General features: G+C 35.8%; 2 protein-coding genes across 2 annotated transcripts in view; both read right to left on the bottom strand.

Moving 5' to 3' along the window:
• Positions 1-6,430, bottom strand: part of LOC139691026 (intermembrane lipid transfer protein VPS13B-like) — a 131,958-nt gene extending 125,528 nt beyond the window's left edge. Inside the window, exons 1-6 of the mRNA XM_071588744.1 lie at positions 6,279-6,430; positions 6,094-6,199; positions 5,844-6,021; positions 5,697-5,754; positions 5,261-5,442; positions 758-855 (exon numbers count right to left, since the gene is read on the bottom strand). Coding sequence (XP_071444845.1) covers positions 758-855; positions 5,261-5,442; positions 5,697-5,754; positions 5,844-6,021; positions 6,094-6,171 — 594 coding nt within the window. The 5' untranslated portion in view covers positions 6,172-6,199; positions 6,279-6,430. The remainder of the gene's footprint in view (positions 1-757; positions 856-5,260; positions 5,443-5,696; positions 5,755-5,843; positions 6,022-6,093; positions 6,200-6,278) is intronic.
• A 1,576-nt stretch (positions 6,431-8,006) lies between these two features.
• The window catches only part of Larp4B (La-related protein 4B), a 64,362-nt gene continuing 52,164 nt past the window's right edge, over positions 8,007-20,204 (bottom strand). The window contains exons 13-15 of the mRNA XM_071588170.1: positions 19,342-19,687; positions 16,815-17,115; positions 8,007-13,889 (exon numbers count right to left, since the gene is read on the bottom strand). Coding sequence (XP_071444271.1) covers positions 13,660-13,889; positions 16,815-17,115; positions 19,342-19,687 — 877 coding nt within the window. The 3' untranslated portion in view covers positions 8,007-13,659. The remainder of the gene's footprint in view (positions 13,890-16,814; positions 17,116-19,341; positions 19,688-20,204) is intronic.

Below are 20,204 nucleotides of genomic sequence, written 5' to 3' on the forward strand. Positions count from 1 at the left end.
AAAATATCAAAGAAAATACTTGCACTTTCTATTCAACTCTTTTTGTGTAAACATACTCCAATGGGTATTTATGTAGTGTTGGTAAGATCACAATTTCATTTTACCAGCATTTTGAACAAAGGATATCGATACTTTTTCTTCTTATTCATCAGTCCTTCCCCTGAAACTCTCTCCTCCCACACTCCAATTCCAGCTATTACATCTGTTTTCTCACATGCCATCAATATAAGTTCTATACTAATTTAACACAGTTCAGCTTTGGTTCAGTCACTGGCAAGCTGAGCATTGCACATTCACTTTTATATTGGACTGTAAATTCTAATATTGATCTAGTTAATACGTTACAATGATTGAGTCATTGAATAATAATTTTGCTTGCTGTAGTAGTAGTTTTTAGGGAAGCGACCGACATCTGAGGTAATTTGCACCATTAGGGATGGACAGGAAAGGATGAAGGGTGGAGAGAAACCCGGCATCGGAATTAGCCTACTCTTGAAAAAAGACACCAAGGGGCCTGCAGCTTAACAACATCCAATCTGACAGATGGCATATTCATTCTAAGTGCCCTCCATAAAACACTTCAAGTAGGGATCAGGATACCACAAAAAAATATCTGCTGCCGGGATTTGAACCCAGACCCTCTGAGGTGGGAAGCCAGCACATTACCCTGATCCCCATTTTGCTTGTTACTCAGAGAATATATTTAGAATGCCTTGTGAAATGACATAATATATATTTATACAATATATTAACTCACATGATAAGCTTCAATTTTCCCGGATGCATTTCTTTTGTCCAAACAAACAGTTAGGTCAGACACAGATATTTTCTTCCTTAGCACAGGCTCAGTTATCTCTGAAAATAGTAATGAAGATCATAACATATCACTAATAAAATAAAAAAAGTATAACTTAATACCACAAACCAAGTATATATAAAAACAAGGTTCATCTCTAAAGGAGCCAGAATTTATCTGAGTTATTGACTTTTCATCATAGCATTAAGAGTAATTCTGTTAACTTATGATGCATGTAGTGCGTCCAAACACTGTGATATCCAGCAAAAAAAATGCTAAAACAGTTCTACCACCTCCTGGAACCAAATATGAACCTTAAGCAAAGGTACTACTTTGCAGAGGAGGGGTGATTACCTGCTTGTAATTTGGTATTCATAAACTTAATAGCCCGGAGTCCTAACCCCATTAATGGAATCATGTACATTTTTTATACATCTAAACAGACACAACAATACCCTCGCTATCTCATGGGCAAGAAGCAGGGAATGTTAACTTAGGTGTTTGTTAATATATCAGGAATATAATCAGCCATATATCTTACTGTGGCACTATTATGCTACCTCCGGATGAAGTAGCAGGCTAGAGTGATTCCCTTGATGCTAAAAGTAAAGTTATGTGTGCATCATTGTCATATTATTTGCAATAAGTTTAATCTAGCAATGATTCCTCGTGTTTATAGGGTCAACACTGCATATTTAGCATGACTATTTTCATAGTATTTATTTGCTTTCTTCATTAATTCATTAATGAAACTCTCACTTTTCCATGAAAACTGCCATTACCTCTTAAATATTTCCAAGTATTGGTATGAGCTCTACTATGGTCCAGATTTGGACCCCGACAAAGAAAATGTCATACTTCTTACATATTTTACTTTTCCCTTCACACTTCCACATAACAGAGTCGGCATCCAAAGGGAAAAAATCTGGACCACAAAAGAATTTCTAGCAAAATATGTCTGCTGCCTGTAATTACGTGAACTTTCAAAACTTCATAACTTGTGTCAAAAAGTGAGGCTCAAAACAGTTAAAGTGGCTCAAAGGAGAACAGTTAGGTCAGCTATTGGTCTTGGTATCATTATTAACCTGCATCATTGGCTCAACCCTAGAACTAAACCTAAAACATTAAGCAAAATTCCATTATAAGATGAAAAAGTGATGGTTCACTGCTTATTGAGAAAATTATACACGATCATTTTGGGTTTCCACAGACAGCATAAAACGAAGGTAGCTGCATAAAATTTGACGGCAGAATAAAATCATGCATGAATATTTATGTCTCAGAGCATAAGAAGACACTAAAAAAGCAGAAGTCATTAAATATAAGTAAACATCAAAAACTGTTTATAATGTCACGAACCTATGGTTGTCTCAATGAGCAATCACCAAAATGCTTCCAATGTAAATTGAGAACATTTGTGTGAGCAATCTTAAACGTTTTGAGGGGGGAGGAGGAGGAGCACCACAATCAATTTTGTCCAAAGCTCAATTCTAACCTGCCATCCTTTTCGACAATGACTCATAAATCTTTTGTCCCCTCACCAGAAGTACCGTATTTTCCCATCGATAACGTGCACCTTATGTATGCACCCAGAACTATACAGTTATCATGAATTTGTATTGATACCACGAGCCCAGGGCTTCATTGTTATCTTGAACATGTATAGAGACCGTGCATCTGTCTAAACATATATGTATGCGCGTAAAAATTATTTATATATAGATGAGTGTGTGTGTGTGTGTGTGTGTGCGCGTAAATGTGGGAGGAAGAGGCTATATGGGCTGATTCATAGTATTTATGAGAAAGGAATCTGGCCGGAAGACTTCGTGAGATCAGTTTTAGCTCCTATTCCGAAAAAGGTAAAGGCTACATCATGTGAGGACTACAGGACAATTAGTTTGATATCCCACGCAGCTAAAGTTGTTCTCAGGATCAAAAATAGAAGGATAGAGAGTAGGGAAAATGATTACTTAGGGGATGACCACTTTGGGTTTAGGAAGGGAAGAGGTACGCGGGATGCCACTGCAGTAATGAGATTATTAATTGAGAGGAATATAGAATACAAGCAGGAGGTACTTGCCTGTTTCGTAGATTTCAAAAAAGCATTTGATAGTGTGGATTGGAAAAAACTAATGAGTATATTGCAGAAAATAGGAATAGATTGGAGGGAAAGGAGGCTAATCTGCAACCTGTTCATGTCTCAGACTGCTCATGTGTGGGTGGGGAACGGGGAGTCCGGATGGGCAGTGTTAGGAAGAGGTGTAAGGCAGGGTTGCCCATTATCACCCTTACTGTTCAACCTCTATGCAGAGGAAATGATTAAAGAGGCATGGGAAGAACTGGAGGTAGGACTGAAAGTGGGCAGGGAATTCGTAAAATCAGTTAGGTTTGCTGATGATCAAGCTTTAGTTTGTCAGTCAGCCAAAGGGTTGCAAGCATTGCTTAGTGAATTGGAAATTCAGTGATACAGGTATGGGATGAGAATCAATATTAAAAAAACAAAGGTTATGCGATTTTCTAGAAAGAAAAAGGCTAAGCTTAACATTAAAATAGGAGGACAAAAACTAGAGCAGGTAGAACAGTTTACATATCTCGCAAGTGTTTTGGACCAACACGGTCAAAGTAGTAAAGACGTAAGGAGAAGAATTGCGCTAGGCAAAGAGGGTTTCACAAGGAGGAGGCAGTTGATGACAGGAACATTGAGTAGGGATGTTAAGAAAAGACTCTGATATGGAGCGTAGCTATGTACGGTGCGGAAACGTGGTCATTGAAACAGGAGGATAGACGTAGACTGGAGGCTTTTGAAATGTGAGTGTGGAGAAGGATGGAGAAGGTGAAATGGACAGAGAAGAAAACAAATTAGGAAGTACTTGGTATGGTGGGTGAAGAGAGGGGTTTGATGGGCGAAATTCTATGGAGGCAGGAAAAGTGGATGAAGGGGGTATTGACCGGCAGTGGGATGTTGAAGAATGTAATTGAGGGGAGAATGTTAGGCAAACGAGGAAAGGGAAGGAACAGGATAGGGATGTTGGGCGGGATGAAGGGAGGAAGAAAGTACTCAGAGCTGAAGAGGGACCTGATGTAGAGTAGGATGTTGTGTTTTGCTAGGGGCCACAAATTATTTAATTAGTAATTACATCCATCCAAAAACCTACCTTAACCGGTAGATTACCAAATAATAATAATAATATGTGCGTAAAAATACGTCTATGTTTGGATATTTTCAGTTTTCATTAAATAACACTCAATGTCATTTTTTCGATCATTTGAACATTTTTGTATTGATAACGCGCGCGTTATCGATGGGGAAATACGGTAAACGGGGATGATTTCGAACATAATCCAAGAAGAAAAACAGCTGCTTTTATAAACACTTCAGGCCATGCCTACAATAATTCTGTTTTGATTTTCAGAATAATCTGAAGGCTCAAGTCATATTGCAATGTGAACTCATCCTACAAAATCCGTAGCATTTAATCGAAATTTCCATATAGACCTAGGGGCATGTGAACCAGGGTTAAGGTATCGAACATTTGTGGCAGAGATTCCCCGGTTCTACGCAATGTCAATTTCTTCGTAATTTTTTTTCTCAATAGCTTAACTTTTGCTTGTTTTATTACGTTTTGGTGGGATACCAGCAAGCTAATTAATAATTTCTGGTGGAATAGATGTAAATATTTATTTTGCGATTAAATAATATAACCAACTAGCCGTTGTTGACGAATTAATTAATTTTACGATCAAATTATTCCTTTACATGTTTAATTTAAACAATACCTTTGTATAATTTTATTACTGCTATGATGCATTAGTTGCATTTAGATTTGGAAATAAACTTATTCTTTTAAATCGTCATTTAATCACGATTCAATTACATACTACAGTCATAATTCATAACAAAAAACAGATACGTTAGTTTGATATAATGCAACCTGTGATAAGGCAATCTTTTCTCTTCGGTGAAATGATTTCTATTTCTAAATATTTTTTACTGTGATAGGCGAAAATATGTGACAACCACATATGCGATAATATAATATACATCACACTGAAGAAGCAAACTTGCCATGATCAAGTGGAGCATATTTCAATACATTTCCTCAATATATCCTCCAAGGCTGTATAATGTATTTATGTTACGGAGAAGACTTCAGACCCCAAAAGATAGCAAGTTCTCTTACATTGTTGCTAACTGACTTTACTGAAAACACAGAGTACAGCTGGATTTGTTAGATGTTTTTTGGAGCCAAAAGGTTTTTAGACATACTACAAAGAATAAAACAGGTATCTTATGGCACCATAGCATAGCATTAGTTCATTTACTGCCATTTGTTATGTATTGGTGATTACATTTCCGGCATTTTAATACCAAGTTTCACTTGCTTTCCAGAGCCATTTGTGTCCAAAGAAAAATCGCAAGCAATATCTGACAAGGAACTTCAAATTATCAAATTCACTACTAACCTGAGAATGCCGGTCGCCAATGCTGGTCAACTGCTTGAAATGTCAAATTTTTCACATGCATAGACAGCACGATATCCTCCTCAATGTATTTAATGCTCAAGTTATTGCACACTACGGTTATGTTATTTAAAATCTTGCTTACTAGTCCTTGAATATAACTTGGATGGTTCTCTGCATCTTGTCTGCAATAAAATAGACTCAATGAACTCTCAATACAGATGTAGAATTTAAAACAACCGTTTAAAGTTACACGAAGACAAAGCATCAAAAAAGAGGCAGAAAAAATGTCATGTCACTTAATTAAACTCTCTTATTGGCTATACTGATTGGCGCTAAGCATATGCTCAAACGGTAAAAAAACACAGTAAACAAGATAATAAGTACCCCCTAACTAACGGAAACTGTTAGTTTAATCAAGCAGGGATAACTGCATTACCTCTTTCTGGGCTGCTGGGTAGGAGACGGTGGACCACTGCGTAATTTCAAAATGCATTCTAAAATATAAAAATAAGTCGAGAAGTAGCAACATGAGAAGAATAGAAAAAATTACCAACATTAATGAATATTTATTCCTGATACCTACCGATAGTGTTTAGGGTTATTACAACAGGCTCCCATGTGAGTCTCGTCCACGGTACATGTATTAAGAGCTCATAAATTTGACCACTAACAAGGCTGAATGGAACTTTGAAATCCTCTTCTAGCACTTCAGGACGGAGTTCTAAATTGTTAAACGTTGCATCTCCTTCCCATAAAGAGACCTGAAAACAGAATATTCAAGTTAGGTATAATCGAAACGTTCAGAAAATCAACCTACGAAAAAATGATATTACCTGCCAATCATTTGGCTGAAAGTTCTTGATATACCGATCCACGTAGCCCAGTAGAATAGGAGTAATAAACTGATTCATCTTCACACTTCAATTTCCTGAACACTTTCTGTGAAAGAAATACATCTGTACCAGTTTTAAGTTTAATCAGTCTCCGATCAAGCACAAGAGCCACGAAGTTATCTTACCAATTAAATAATCTTCCTACTGATACGGCAACTTGAAACTGGCACATTATGATTTAAATGGAAATTGACTAATAAAGCCATGTTGGCGTTTGTGTTTAACAATTTAGTGTTGTAAATATTGTCAAGAGAACACAATCATCAGGTACCTGATTCGCAACTTGTCAAGTACGACTTCACGGGTTGCGATAGTCATACTTGTTTATCTACTATAGAGATATCTGCCGCTGGCGGCGCACGAGTTCCTGGCAAAGCAGACGTTTTCCTCACCTTAGTACTTTTTTTGTTTCGTTTCTTAGGACCAGATGCAAATCTAGACGAAAATCTCCAAATGCTGCAGTTTATTAAAGCGCAAAGACATGAAAATTAAGCTTGATTATTATTAATGTATTGAATTACGGTGCCGTATTCATGTTGCCCACATTATGGTGGAGGAGTTCAAATATATTAAACAAAACTAATGTATTTTATGATACAATAATAAAGACAAAAACCATCTTAGTCTCAAAGGCAATCCTTGGTTTTGATATCCAGTGACCCTATGTGCATTCTGGGTTTAAAGTATTTTACTCCTGTATCAAATGATGCTGTCAAGTCTTTTCTACTTTTCATTCAACATAAAACAACAGATCCCATTATAAATATACCCCTAGCCTTTTTTCTAAATTTAAAAGGCAAGCATTCTACATCTAAACACAGCACAGCTGTAAAACTAGTTTTTTATACTTATAGGCACTCCAACCAAAAATATCTTCTGGACTGCTATGATTACTATGAAGCAGTTCCATCAACAATTCGGAAACGTTGAATCAAAATTAGCTTTCACCAAGTTTGATCGAACTACCGAGTGAATTTTAGCCATCACTATAGCTCATGCACTTTCTCACTTCAATGAGGTTTACTTTTTTTATTCTTGCCTGACCTCTTAAAATGCTCACCGACACACAAGCTGAAAATGAAATGCCTTTCTTTAGGTCTCATAATTACTCAACCTCAGTGAAGATAGCTTGTACCTTCACTTAACTATACCGCTGTAGAATAATAAAATTTTCAATATAGCAACACTTCTGAAATAAATATTTCCTGCCAACAAATATTTCACCATGATGCCACTGTCAATGCTAATTGCATTTCTATGTACACCAAATTTCCTCCCAAATATGACTGCATACAAAGATTGTGAGCTATTGTGTTCTCACAATCAAATCACTTTGAAAACATTGTTTGTGAACACACAAGAAGGATTTCAGCAGTTTTTAAAGCCACCTGAATAAGTTTAATTACAGGTTGTTTTCTTTTCCAAATAAATTCTTGGTGCAGTATTAATTGATCAAGATTCCATTTCGGTTACGCCATGGAAAGCAAGAACTACATTTTGTACTATCTGCTCGAGTACTCCACAGCCCAGGCCCAACATTCAATTACCAGTATACCTTCATACTGAAAATGAGACTTAGAAAAAAGAATTCTTATTTGTACGCTTCACGGCATGAAGCTTTAAAAGTGTTAAGTCTGTTATGGAATTCGTGCATCAGAAGGTTAACTTTATCATCAGTGTATTACAATGCTACAACCAATACGTCACACCATATACGTTTTGACTGCTTATATTTCAATGAAGCACCACAGAAATTATGAGGCATTAGCTCACAATGCATGATGATTTAAACTGTAAACAGACTTGAAAAATTTTTTATTCCAGAGTAACAAGACCATACTTTCCCTTCCTACATTCCATTTCTATAATTCAAACCGAATAGTGACTTTGGCTATAAAAACTTTTTCAACTCACTACCCAAACAATTACTTCTTTCAAACATCACAAATCTAAGATAGACAAACTAGCTTTTCACTTCGTTACAAATGAAGCCAAAAAGTGATATTTCTATTAGTGCAATTGGACTACAATGAAATTCCAAATGCTTACCCCATCAGGGTTTGAAGAAATGAGAGTTTGATGTCATTTAATACTCTTACTGTATTTTGTGGTCATTCAGCTGTACAGAATTGGCCCACCCCTTCATAAAGAACACCATTAAAGATAAAGCTTATCCTTTTTTTTTCTCTTATAAGCAGATTTACCATATTTATTGAACACAAAATCCCCTCTCAAGTCATCAGTACTGAGACTGAAATATTGTGTAAAAATAAGATTAAATAGTATAAATAATACACCTGCCATTCCGATGAACAATTCAGCACATGAGACAAGGTGAATATTCCTTCAAAACTCTTTATGCAGGCATACACACAAATCACAATTTTTATATTGTTTAATAATAACATTGTAGGCAGAAAATTTTGTGCCCATTTTAAAAACCCACCTACAGCAATGGCTACAACATGGAGTGAGGCTTGCCTTTGAAAAAGACAATGCTGAGGGAAATTATGTTTTTAAAATATTTGCACACCACATGTGTTATAATACACACTGAGCACTTCAATTGGTTAACTATGACAGCGCCAAATCTGGAAAAGTACAGCAAATGAAGGATAAATCACTCCATTCCAAAATTTACTTCAGTTCATTGGAATGGATTGCTGGCGAAAACTAGGAACAACTTGATTTAATTTGGACCATGTCATACAATTACATCCACTCAAAAACTTTTTCACAGAGATGCTCATAGCAGTGTTCACAGAAATGCTGGGAACATGTTTGTTCCAGCAACCCAATTAATGAATTTCACTCAAATGAAACTTTTTTAAGTTTAAAATGAGCTCTTGGCTCTCAGCTGAACTATTTGAAGCACTGATTGCAAATGGAAGCACAATTATTATTCTCCTGATTTTATAAGCTTCAAATGGTCAAGATATTGGTTGAATTTGAGCATGATGAAGAAATTTTGCCAATGGTAACAAGTGATATCCAATTTAATAATTAAAAAATAATTAACCATGCACATTCCCAGCAGTTTCACAGAGATTTTAACAAATGCCACTTGAATAGATAGAATTCAGATGACTAAGTGACAGAGTAGGATTACAATTCTTGATCAAAACTTCCCTGCAGTTGTTTTAAAATTGGAACAATTAGTGGTTATCTCATATCTGTCTCTTACTCACCAATCACAGTCACCCACATGGGTTACCAATCTTAAATGAGCCATACAAATGTCATTTATGTCAGTATGTTTGCAGAGTACATAACTCTGATAATATTGATGAAGGCATAACAAATATGTTGACATGGAATATAGGGCTTGTTTAAATGCAGCCCAACCACTGAACTACACAATAGACAAGTCCTCAACACTACAGAACTTGCAGTCTTTAAAAACGTCCACCTCACAATTGTGATCAGCAAGAAAGATACTATTGAGCACTTGCAATAATTTTTAAATTAATTCAACCATATTTACATAAAAGTATAACAAAAGAGAAAAAGCAAGCCATTTCAATGCCACCCTGTTGAATAAATCAAATTTAGAATACATAAATATAAAGTGATATGAACACCTCCCAATGAAGAAAAATTAGGTTCAGGGGTGTCAATTTACAGTGTCATTATTCAGTTAGGATATGATAAACATTCAATGCAGATACCTATCTTTATCCCATATTATAATGAACATTAAAAATATAAAATTGATCAATCATTTCCAGTTTGTGAAAATCACAATTAAGGAAAAAAGAACCATGTAAGACAAATTCAGGGCAACTTTGCTCTACAATGCTAAGAAGCATTGAAGTATAAATAAGTCATTCTTCCGACTGTCATATGGAAACTTAATATCCTGGAATGGAAACATATGGGAGACGTAACTTCACTGGCATTACAGAATGAAGATTATCATATGACTGACACACATTGGCTACTACAATTCTGCTGTCTTTATCTCATACATGAGAGCAAACCTCATCCAACAAAAAGCCATCATGATGGTAGACATTAGATTTGACACCCCTGAAGAGAATTAATATTAAATGTACTTGAAGATAAATTATTTTGACTAAAATTTAACCTAGCAGATAACTTGACCATCCCTCATTCAGGGCCTAATGGTTTCCAACTGTTATTCATAAAACTTATGTACTCTCTAGCATATCCATAGCCAACTTGTTCACTCTCAAAATTAAACAGCAGAACATACCTCTTTCGTAATTTGAAAAGCAATACAAAGTCTTTACAAACAGAAATTATAACATTCGCAACCTGTACATTTTGTCAAAAATAACTCTTGTTAGTGGAGATACTTTGTACAATGAAAAAGGATACTGCTGCAATACTCACATTTATACATAAACATGCATACAATTTGCTCAAATCCAGTCGCTTCACACATTCAAGCATTCGTTCTACAACAAAAAATGTACAAAACCGTCATATGGTGATGCCAGCACCAATCTAACAGGAAACCACAAAACCTAGCAAACTTTTAGAGATCGTCAAATGTTGCCATAAAAAAACCCCTCCTTTTTGAAATAAATGACTTCAAATAGATTTCACCATATATTCACTGCCACCAGCAGAGCAGGAGATAACATCACAACAGGGAGCAAAGAGGTGCCAGCAAAAAGTTTAAGTTTAGAAGGCCACTGGAGGCTGAGCAAAGTAAAATGCCAGCGTTTCCCCTGATAATAAAATCTATTTATGTGAAAAAAATATCCTAGTAACTAATTGGCATCGGCAAGCATTAGCAAATATTTTTGTCAGAGAAAAATATAAGATATTACCCCATGATAAAAGGAAATTTCAACAAAACGTTTTCTATGCAACAATGCTCCTTTTACTCCTTATGCTCCCTGTGATCAAATAAGCACCTCAAAGGCTGCCTCCTCAAACATTTGGGTTTATGTAATTAGAGAATTAAAACTGTAAGGGCAGATGTGGAAAGGTAGCCCAGGATTCACTAACCAACAACCAAAACTTCTCATTTAGGCAAAATATTTTTTTTACTTTTCATGGACATCAGTACAAGATCACAACTCAAAACTTTCCAACATTGCCTACATAATATTTATGCAAATACTATCCCTGATATTACACACCAATAGTTTAATTTCAGTATGTGCTATCACAGTTACTGCATACACACACATGCATACAGATTTTTAGAGAAGTTGTATTAATGATTAACTTTTCACTGTAATTTTCTTACATCTATCAAGACAGGCCCTATTTTCTTCCATTTCCCAAACACGTTAACAGCCAATGTATTATTGTTGCTCTCCAAATAAAAAAAGCACAAGTTACCCCTCCAAACAATCCTAGGACGTTTCACACGGCCTTATTAGTCTTCTTATCACACTTTTAAAATCACACCAAATTTGTTTCATATAACTGTAACTCACAAATTTGCTTCTACTATGATGAATTACTGCATTCTTTCTCCTCAGTACTCTCACAATTAAAAGAGTAACAAATTAGCACTACGACCACCATCACGTCAACAATAGGAAGAAATCAAGGAACCTCAAAAGCACAAGGTCTTGGCTATACTGCAAAAAAGTATCCTACACATCACAAAAAAATATGTTTTCTGATACCAAGAAGGTCATCAAGCCTTCTCAACCTCCTAACACACTTAGAGCAGTGAAGCTACCTTCCGAAGGCATACTTCACCACCACTAATCTCAAGGAATCAAAATATTTTCTCCTACTGTGTGGACCTCACAGTGGCATTACTATGAGTGTATATATATGCATATTTTATAATTGATTAAATAGGTTGAGTGTGCATAATTTTATGGTTGATAAGCTCCTTTCCATGTAGAGATAGCAGATCCACCAAGCATCAATCTAAGTTAAGCAGAACATAATAAAAATGCTTCCGACAACATTCAAAATATTTTCTATCAGGCACCGAATGCCAAATGAAGTTTAAAAAAATTGACTTGAAATAAACATCTTTTATAACATACCTTTAACGCTTCCTTTTCAAACTTTATGAAATGAACGAAGTGAATTGAGACATGATCGGAAAGAATATACTTGGAGAAAGAATATGTTTGATACGTCTAAGGTGATTAAAAAAGCACCACATGAGGGAGTATACCACTCCCAAGTCAATCTCCATCCCCTAGTGCCCTTAAAGAACACTTATAATCAAGCATCACATCAGTTAATCTAATGACTTGCTCCTTAATATTAGGTATATTACAACCTCATGCTTCACCCTATAAATATGAAAACAAATCCTCTCAGCAGTGTTTTTGGCAATCATACTTCCCAAGATAATTCCACTACATTTGGAAGGAAACTCCAATAACAATATAATTTGTGGTTTTTCCTCTTGATATAATTAATACAAAAGCCTAGTATTTAGTATTTTTACAAGAAATTGGCCAATTAATCGCCAGCATGTTGCTGCCTTTATCACAAACACAACCTCCGCACCAGCTGCACTTTATATATAGTGTTATATACATTTTGCATCTTGGTCTTCAACTTTTTTGACAGACAAGATAGCAGTGGTGTTTTGAACGCCAAGAACTGCCAGATCAACTACTGTCTGGCATCAATCCAAACAGGCTAGCTCAACAAACTGATGGCCAACAGTAAGCCATCAAAATGCCTATACACAACAAAAAACCAGGGGAGACAAACACAAACTAAGTCACTGAGGTTGGTGGAGGACTGAAAGGGGATTAAAAACATCTCCTATCTATTAAGGAAACAACCTCTTTTCACCCATGACCAATCAAACCATACCTACATTTCAAACTGACATTTAGCCTTTAAATACATCTATTCCTCCTCCAACCCCACTGGAAAAAAATATATATATTTATATATTTCATGTATCACGATTGAAACAGTCCTTCACAAAATAATCATTAATTCGTATAGCATGGCCCAACTGCAAATTACCCTCATTTTTTCTCAAGAGGCAACCGACTTGATAAAATTGCATAATGGGTACATGTGCTCATAAGCACATCAAAAAGAAAATATTTCATGCGCATGTAGCATATATCACAAACGCATGCAAGAGACTTCTAAATCTTCCTTGCAGAGACGCTGAGGCAGCAAATTTCAGTGGCAATTGCATTCAACTGGTGACTCTGCCCCCCAAAGTTTAATTGCCTTCTCACCACACGAGCTACCATTGCATATTTCACACTTCAGTAGCAAGAATGAAGATTGCAACTCTGGTATTACAGATGGAAGCAAGGCAAAAGAAGAGGATGTTTAAATTGGCAGGCTTCTTTGTTTATCCTGCATCCGACTGCATCTTCTCAATATAAGGCAGTGGAGGAGCTCGAATCAAACTTTCAGAGCAAATGAAACCAACATTCTAGCCTGCTCATCCTCTTCTGCAGCGATATATTTAGCCTCAGCTTAGCCACAAATGGTAGGAAGGACAATTCCACACATACACCTAGAGTTCCTCCCACTTAATTCAAACAAACAGCCAATGCACACAGCATTCCTGGTCACCTATTTTGGAGACCTAGGCTGGGGCACATGCTCCCTAAACCGTGATGCACGACCCGTGTTACTGCTCCCTTCTGCACTTGAACCACCTTGTCCCCTATGGTGATGGTAACTACCTCCACCACCATGATGCTGTCGCTGATCCCTGCCAAACTGTACAGGACGTGGACCACTTCCACCACCACGGCCACCACTACTCAGTCTAACTGAAGAGCCACCTCCATCACGGTAGTCTGAAATGATCAATATTAAGTGAGGAATATATATTATTTTTAATATCCTACAACCAAACACTGTATTTACAAGCACAACAAATCAATTTCAATGATTTAATTGGACTATTCTGATAGTCATTATCTGCAGTGGATGAAGAAGTCCAGAGATAGAGGGCTACTAATTGGAGGACCTGGGTTGGTTTCCTAGGCACCCTCAGCTTCACCCAAGCTTGTTTGATTTTTCAGGGGTTAGATCTTCCTGAAAAACCACATGTGGCATGGGAAAGAGAACAGGTCCCCTTACCCTGATCTGTGAATTCCATATGCCATTGGGTTTAATACTAGGTATGTTCTATTCTCACATATCAAATCATTTCTTAGGTTGATTACTAAAGTTATCCATTGTGCTAGTGATAGGGTCACATTAAAAACACTACTGATGAAGACAAAGGGATACTTCAATTATTTATCCCATGACCTTAAAATAAACGTAAGTATCAGTATCTGTCCTCGCAACTACTGAACCCAGCCTAAGGGGCAGTGTGTTGTGGTCAGCAATAGGAGATGCAAGGCTCATCATCAAATCAAATCCTTGCTAAGTTGAACAAGCAGCAGTAGCAGACAAAAATAAATAGCAGGTGACTGAATCAATTAGAATAGGGCATTGTTGTTTTAGGACCATGTCAGCGGGAGGGAAATTAGAAAATATTTTAGAAAATGGTAGGAGGAAATAAATATTTTAGAGCTGTGTGAGCAGAGAAACAAGCAAAAAATAAAGGGTAATTATCTGTGGAGAAGAGACCCTGCTAGATGGGGCAGTGGTATTAAAATTATGGTCAACATAATTGTAGGTAAGTGACAGAATACTACTAACAGCAGTAATAGTTGAACCAATGAAATATGCCAATAAGTAACAATATGAAATGCCAATAAATACCCATTGGGTGGATAAAAGTATTTAATACTAAATGGAATAATGAGAAGGGAGAGTGCAGAGTAAATTAAGGAGATACGAAGTAGAATCTGGTGACTTTCCCCTCTTTTACATATAAAAATTTCTCCCAAGTCTTCTATTTAATGAGTCTCCATTCTGGCCAAAGTTTCGATGTTTAATTAGAACATCATCTTCAGGTCAACTCTTGATGGGAAGATGAAGCCTGAGCCAAACATATAACAGAATGAAGACTTACTCAGTGGAATATCCAAAAAGAATTTCTAAGGGGATATGGCAAAGGAACAAGGAATGACTATAAGGAAAAAGCCATCCGAGTTCTGCAGGAGAAAAATGAAATCATTACAAACACCTGGTTTAAACACTAAAATAGACGGATACACGTGAAAAATTGCTGAGAATTTAAAGAGATACCAGTTGGACTAGTATGTTCAAACAGATTTAAAAAGTGTAACCTGAGTCTTCTAGGACCAAATTCAATTCAGATCATAATTTAGAAACAAAAGTGTAACTTAAGATACAAAAGGATAAAACAGGGAAGACAAGATGAAGAAATGGACCATTATAACTGAGACAAATGAAAAGAATGACAGGAGGCAGTAGCTAAAATGAGCACAGACAGAGAGACTGGTACAAAAGAAGAAAAATTGGAACATATCAAGAAAGGTTTATCGAAAACCACAAATGGAACTACTAAGCCACAAATGAAAACCAAATAAACACAAGTAACTTAGGGAGAGGAGACAAAAGATGGATGCAGCTTGCTTTGATTGGTGATAAAATGCTTAAGATAATGATAGATAGGAGGATGCCAGGCAAGTAAGAGAACGGTATGAAAAGCATAAAGATGTTTGAATAATTGGAGAGAGAATAAAAGAATAGTTTATTGGACTGTTAGGATGCGAGGTTCTGTCTCCTAGAAAAGGTTAAGAAATGTAGAATGCATACACTATCTTTAACCAAGACCTACTTAGTTTAACTACCAAACAATAATAATCATAAATTGAAACATAAATCTCTGGCTGAAGGTTTTGAATATATTTTACTTAAGGCCAGCAATTATATGGTCTTGGGTTTAAAATATTTCTGTTTCTAGATGATTTGTGATTTCAGGTATTTTACAGGTTTTTATAAGATAACGTTTTTCCAAAATTTTTGTAACAACATTTTCACTACTGTTTCCTCACATAATTAATTCAACAGTTTCTGCTGAATGTTCACCCATGTATGATAAACATTCATGGTATATAATTTAAATACTTATCGAACTGTAAGAGTTAACCTAAATAAAATCCTAGTTACAACAGAAAGATAACCAGAATTGTGGTTTGGAGTTTTTATTTATACCTAAACTGGGCTCTGGTTAACACATTTTTTAATGATCTGGAATTCTGAACATAAAATAAATGTCAATAAAATGTGCCATCTAAGGTTAAACTTTATGACAAGTTGAAATCAACACACGGGAATCCTAACTTAGGGGTAGAAATATGCCTTTATGACTTATTACGTTCCTTCAATATTTTGCTGCTGATAGTGTACAAAGGTTGTGCTGAAGTAACTATCAAATAATTATTTTATCTTTCCACATTGTTAATTCTGTCAACTGCATTCAACCTGATAAAATACAATTATGTAGCTATTGAAACTATGCTGAACCATTCTTTCAATTCTACAAAGTACTACTCATTTATTCCTGCTGTTTTATTTCAAAATGATGCAAGTGCAAAAATTACAATTGCCATTATCAATGTTTAATGAATTCACCTAATTTGTTCTCATTAGAAGGAAAAGACATTAATTACATGCTCAAATAATTAAAGCACAGTTTGTCAGAAGAGAGAGCAAATCTACGTTGGAGGAAAATTCCTCACATTCTGACATTGAACACCAACATTAATTATGTCTTTTAGACAAAGTTTGATAGAATATTGAATACAGCCAATTTAGGCATAATCAAGTCCCGACAGTTTTGTATAAAATATTCTTACCCCTGTAATCACCATGACGAGAAAAAGAAGTATTATTGGCTTTCTCATGAGGCCTTGAACCAGATTGAGAATTATTTGTAAGGCTCCCTTCTTTCCTAGACACATCAGCACATTTCTCATTTTCTTCTAATCCAGCATTCTTCTCTTTCTGCTCACTCATTTTCTCTGCCTTTTCACGGTGGCTCTGAGCAACTTGAGCATAGCTTAGCCGAGCCACAGTTGCACCAGCTGTGGTCCCAGCTGAGGACGTGGGAGGAGATGCACCCACTGAAGGTCCAGAAACAACTTCATGATGCTTTTGCTGTGAAATAAAATTATTTAAAATTGTGAATAATGTAGGCAAATTCAGATACTAGAGTACAGAATAAACATAAAATTACATATACCGTGAAACCATTAATTAATACCTGTATATAAAATGTAGTCAGTATTCTGATTAATACTGAAGGAGTTTTATGGCATAGGATGATGGCTTTTTAATCAAGTCCATTTATTATTGCACAAGATCTCTTCCACAAAGAGAAGATGTAAAACAAGCAATTTTTTATTCGAAACAAACTACAAAGACGCCATAATCCTCCATGTCGGTGCCATCAATCTGGCAAGACTATAACCTAAAGGTGCCAAGCTGCATGCAAATTAACAGAATGAACATATTATTCTACAAATAATATGCTGCATTTTAACACAGATTGTAGCGTTTAAGCATAAACACTAACTTCCTCGAAAAAAATAAATCTAAGAAATCAGGATTCAGACAAATTATTGGAATCTATAGTTTTAATAAGACACAGTTGAAACCGAAGGGCAGCTACAGCAAGCCTTGCAAGAATTTATTAACCATTTAAAATAACATATGTATCAAATGGGTTAAAAATAGTAGCTTAAATATTAACTTATACTGAAATCACAGCAAGATAGCTTTGATGAATCAAAGTGAACCAGCCATTGAAAGGTACCAAATTTGGATCCTGGACTATGCAACATATCAATGGCGCCTTTTTTTTTACCAAATTTTACGGCACACCTACATGAATGGTAGATAGTACCAGACAGGCAGTTTTGGCATTCTACATTTGAGTTCTCAACATCAAATCATCTAAATAATGCTCATCATGCCATGGCACATTTCCGTATTCTTTACCGGTAGAATTCTTAACATTTTGTGGTGATGGTGAGTGGGTAGCTTTTACATAGTCCGACACTCGGCTGCCATGAATTCTCTTTCTATCCAAACAAGTGATGCACATTCTTTACCCTCTTGCAAAATATATAACATACCTGACGACCCTGTATTAGCCATGTACCATTTCCTAATCAGTACACCATTGTATTTACAGTGCACATTAAGGTAATGGAAATTTACTGTATGCCTCAAAAGACACTTAAAGTTCTAATTTATGGAGAACTTAAGCAACACAAGAGGCAAGGAATTTTGAGACATTGAACTCTCAAAGTAATTTTAACAGGAAATCACAGCAGTGCTACTCCAGTATGTTCAAATTGTGAGAATAAGGTCATAACTTACTTCATCTCTCGTTATATTGGTGACAGTTTCATTGTACTTGTGTAATCAAATGCTTTTCTAATATACCAAAAACAGACAAGAAAACCTTTGGAACATATTAACTTGATCTTTTCAAGGTGAATTCTAAGATATTCCAAGAAAAATGGATATTTTGCTATTTTTTTCATAACTCCACAATTTGTTGTCCCCTCCTCCCTGTATTCTTTGCACGTTCAGCATTCAATCCAATAATTTTTGAACTAGGTATTTTTGGCAGCTCAATCAGAACACATTTGAGAAGGATTTTGCAGAAGATTTTTCGAAAGTTGATGCACTTCAACAAATTATAGAATTGTCTAACATATGCTTGTTTAGGTATTCAATTTTGGTAGGTTAACTAAATGCTTACTGAAACATCAATGATGGATTTGAATGCTTAACTCCTTGAATTCTGATAACATAAATAAAAAGACATCTTCTGCAATAATTTGAACAGTGCCATGAACTGCAACTAATCTGATAAACAAATTGAGTAGTTTCAGATGTGACATGGTAGAATATGAGCATAAAAAATGGATAGTAGCAATTTTCCACTAAATAAGTTTGATGCTATGACCAGGTTTCAATGTATCATCTCATCTTCACTAGAGTGGGGTAGGGATGTGGAGAAGAGAGGAGAGTTTTATTTACTTCACTCATACCTCATACTTTATCATAAAAATAACACTTTTTTCCAGGGAACAAACCCACCTTTTCCCAGGCCACTTATCACCCTGAAAGATACCCTTTCCTTTTTAAGTTAACAAATAAGATTTTTAAACTAGCTAAAAATAGCACGGCTGATTGCACCAGATAGCAATACATAGAGGAATACTGATATATTTAGTCTTAATATAATGTGAATACCAAATAATCAGACATATAATAGTATCTGATCACTTTATTCTTGCATATACAGGTCCCATATTCAAGAATAGTTAAATTAACAAATACATAACAAATTAAATAATAATAACTCACCACTGCAGCAGGATTTGACACTGTTGAAGTTCCAACAGATGCCACTGAAGAACCAGGAATGGGTGCTATAGCTGCAGTTGTATTAGTACCAGCAGCAATTTTTGAGGGGGCGGTTTCAGTAACTACGGATGTGGTCATTGTGGCAGCATTTGTAGTAGTAGGAAGAGGCCGTGGATTGCCTCTCCCATGCCCACCACTAGAACCAGATGAACCACTTCCCAGGCCTTCTGATGACCGCTTCGATGGAGCACCACCTATCAACAGGCTGGTCCCTGAACTGCCATTCATAAAAATATCTTCAGTCTTCGTGGATTTGTCAGCTGTGCACTTGACAACAGGAACAGGCCTGAAGAAATGAGTTACAAATTAGCAAAATAACAGAGATTATGTTTCTGTAAAAAATGAATGATATCAATTTTCGTATGAACCATTTATAAATAGATAAAATCCATTAGACTTAACTCAATACAATAGTCATTCTCATCGATTAATCCAATTTAAAACTTAATAGTTAAATGAGCATTTCACAAGCTATCACACTTGAGTACCTGCATGTTTGGTCATATTGGCACCAATTTAAAAACAATTGTGCTTAATTCTCTATGAGAGGCCATTTGTCTGACATAGTGAATGACATACTACCTTGATCAAAAATTTCCCGGAATTTATTCAGAAAATTAAAAATACAAGTTTATTCATCTAAATCTATATTGTCCCCTTCAAAGTAATCCCCATCGACTGCAACACACTTATGCCAGCGCTTGATCCAATCCTCGAAACATCTTTTATATTCGGTTTTCGGTATGTCCATCAGTGCTTCCTGCGATTTTTCCATTACTTCCTCTCGGCTGCTAAAACGCGTT

This window comes from Hetaerina americana, unplaced genomic scaffold (genome assembly GCF_022747635.1).
Source record: "Hetaerina americana unplaced genomic scaffold, ioHetAmer1.1.p SCAF_3, whole genome shotgun sequence".
Classification (NCBI taxonomy): domain Eukaryota; kingdom Metazoa; phylum Arthropoda; class Insecta; order Odonata; family Calopterygidae; genus Hetaerina; species Hetaerina americana.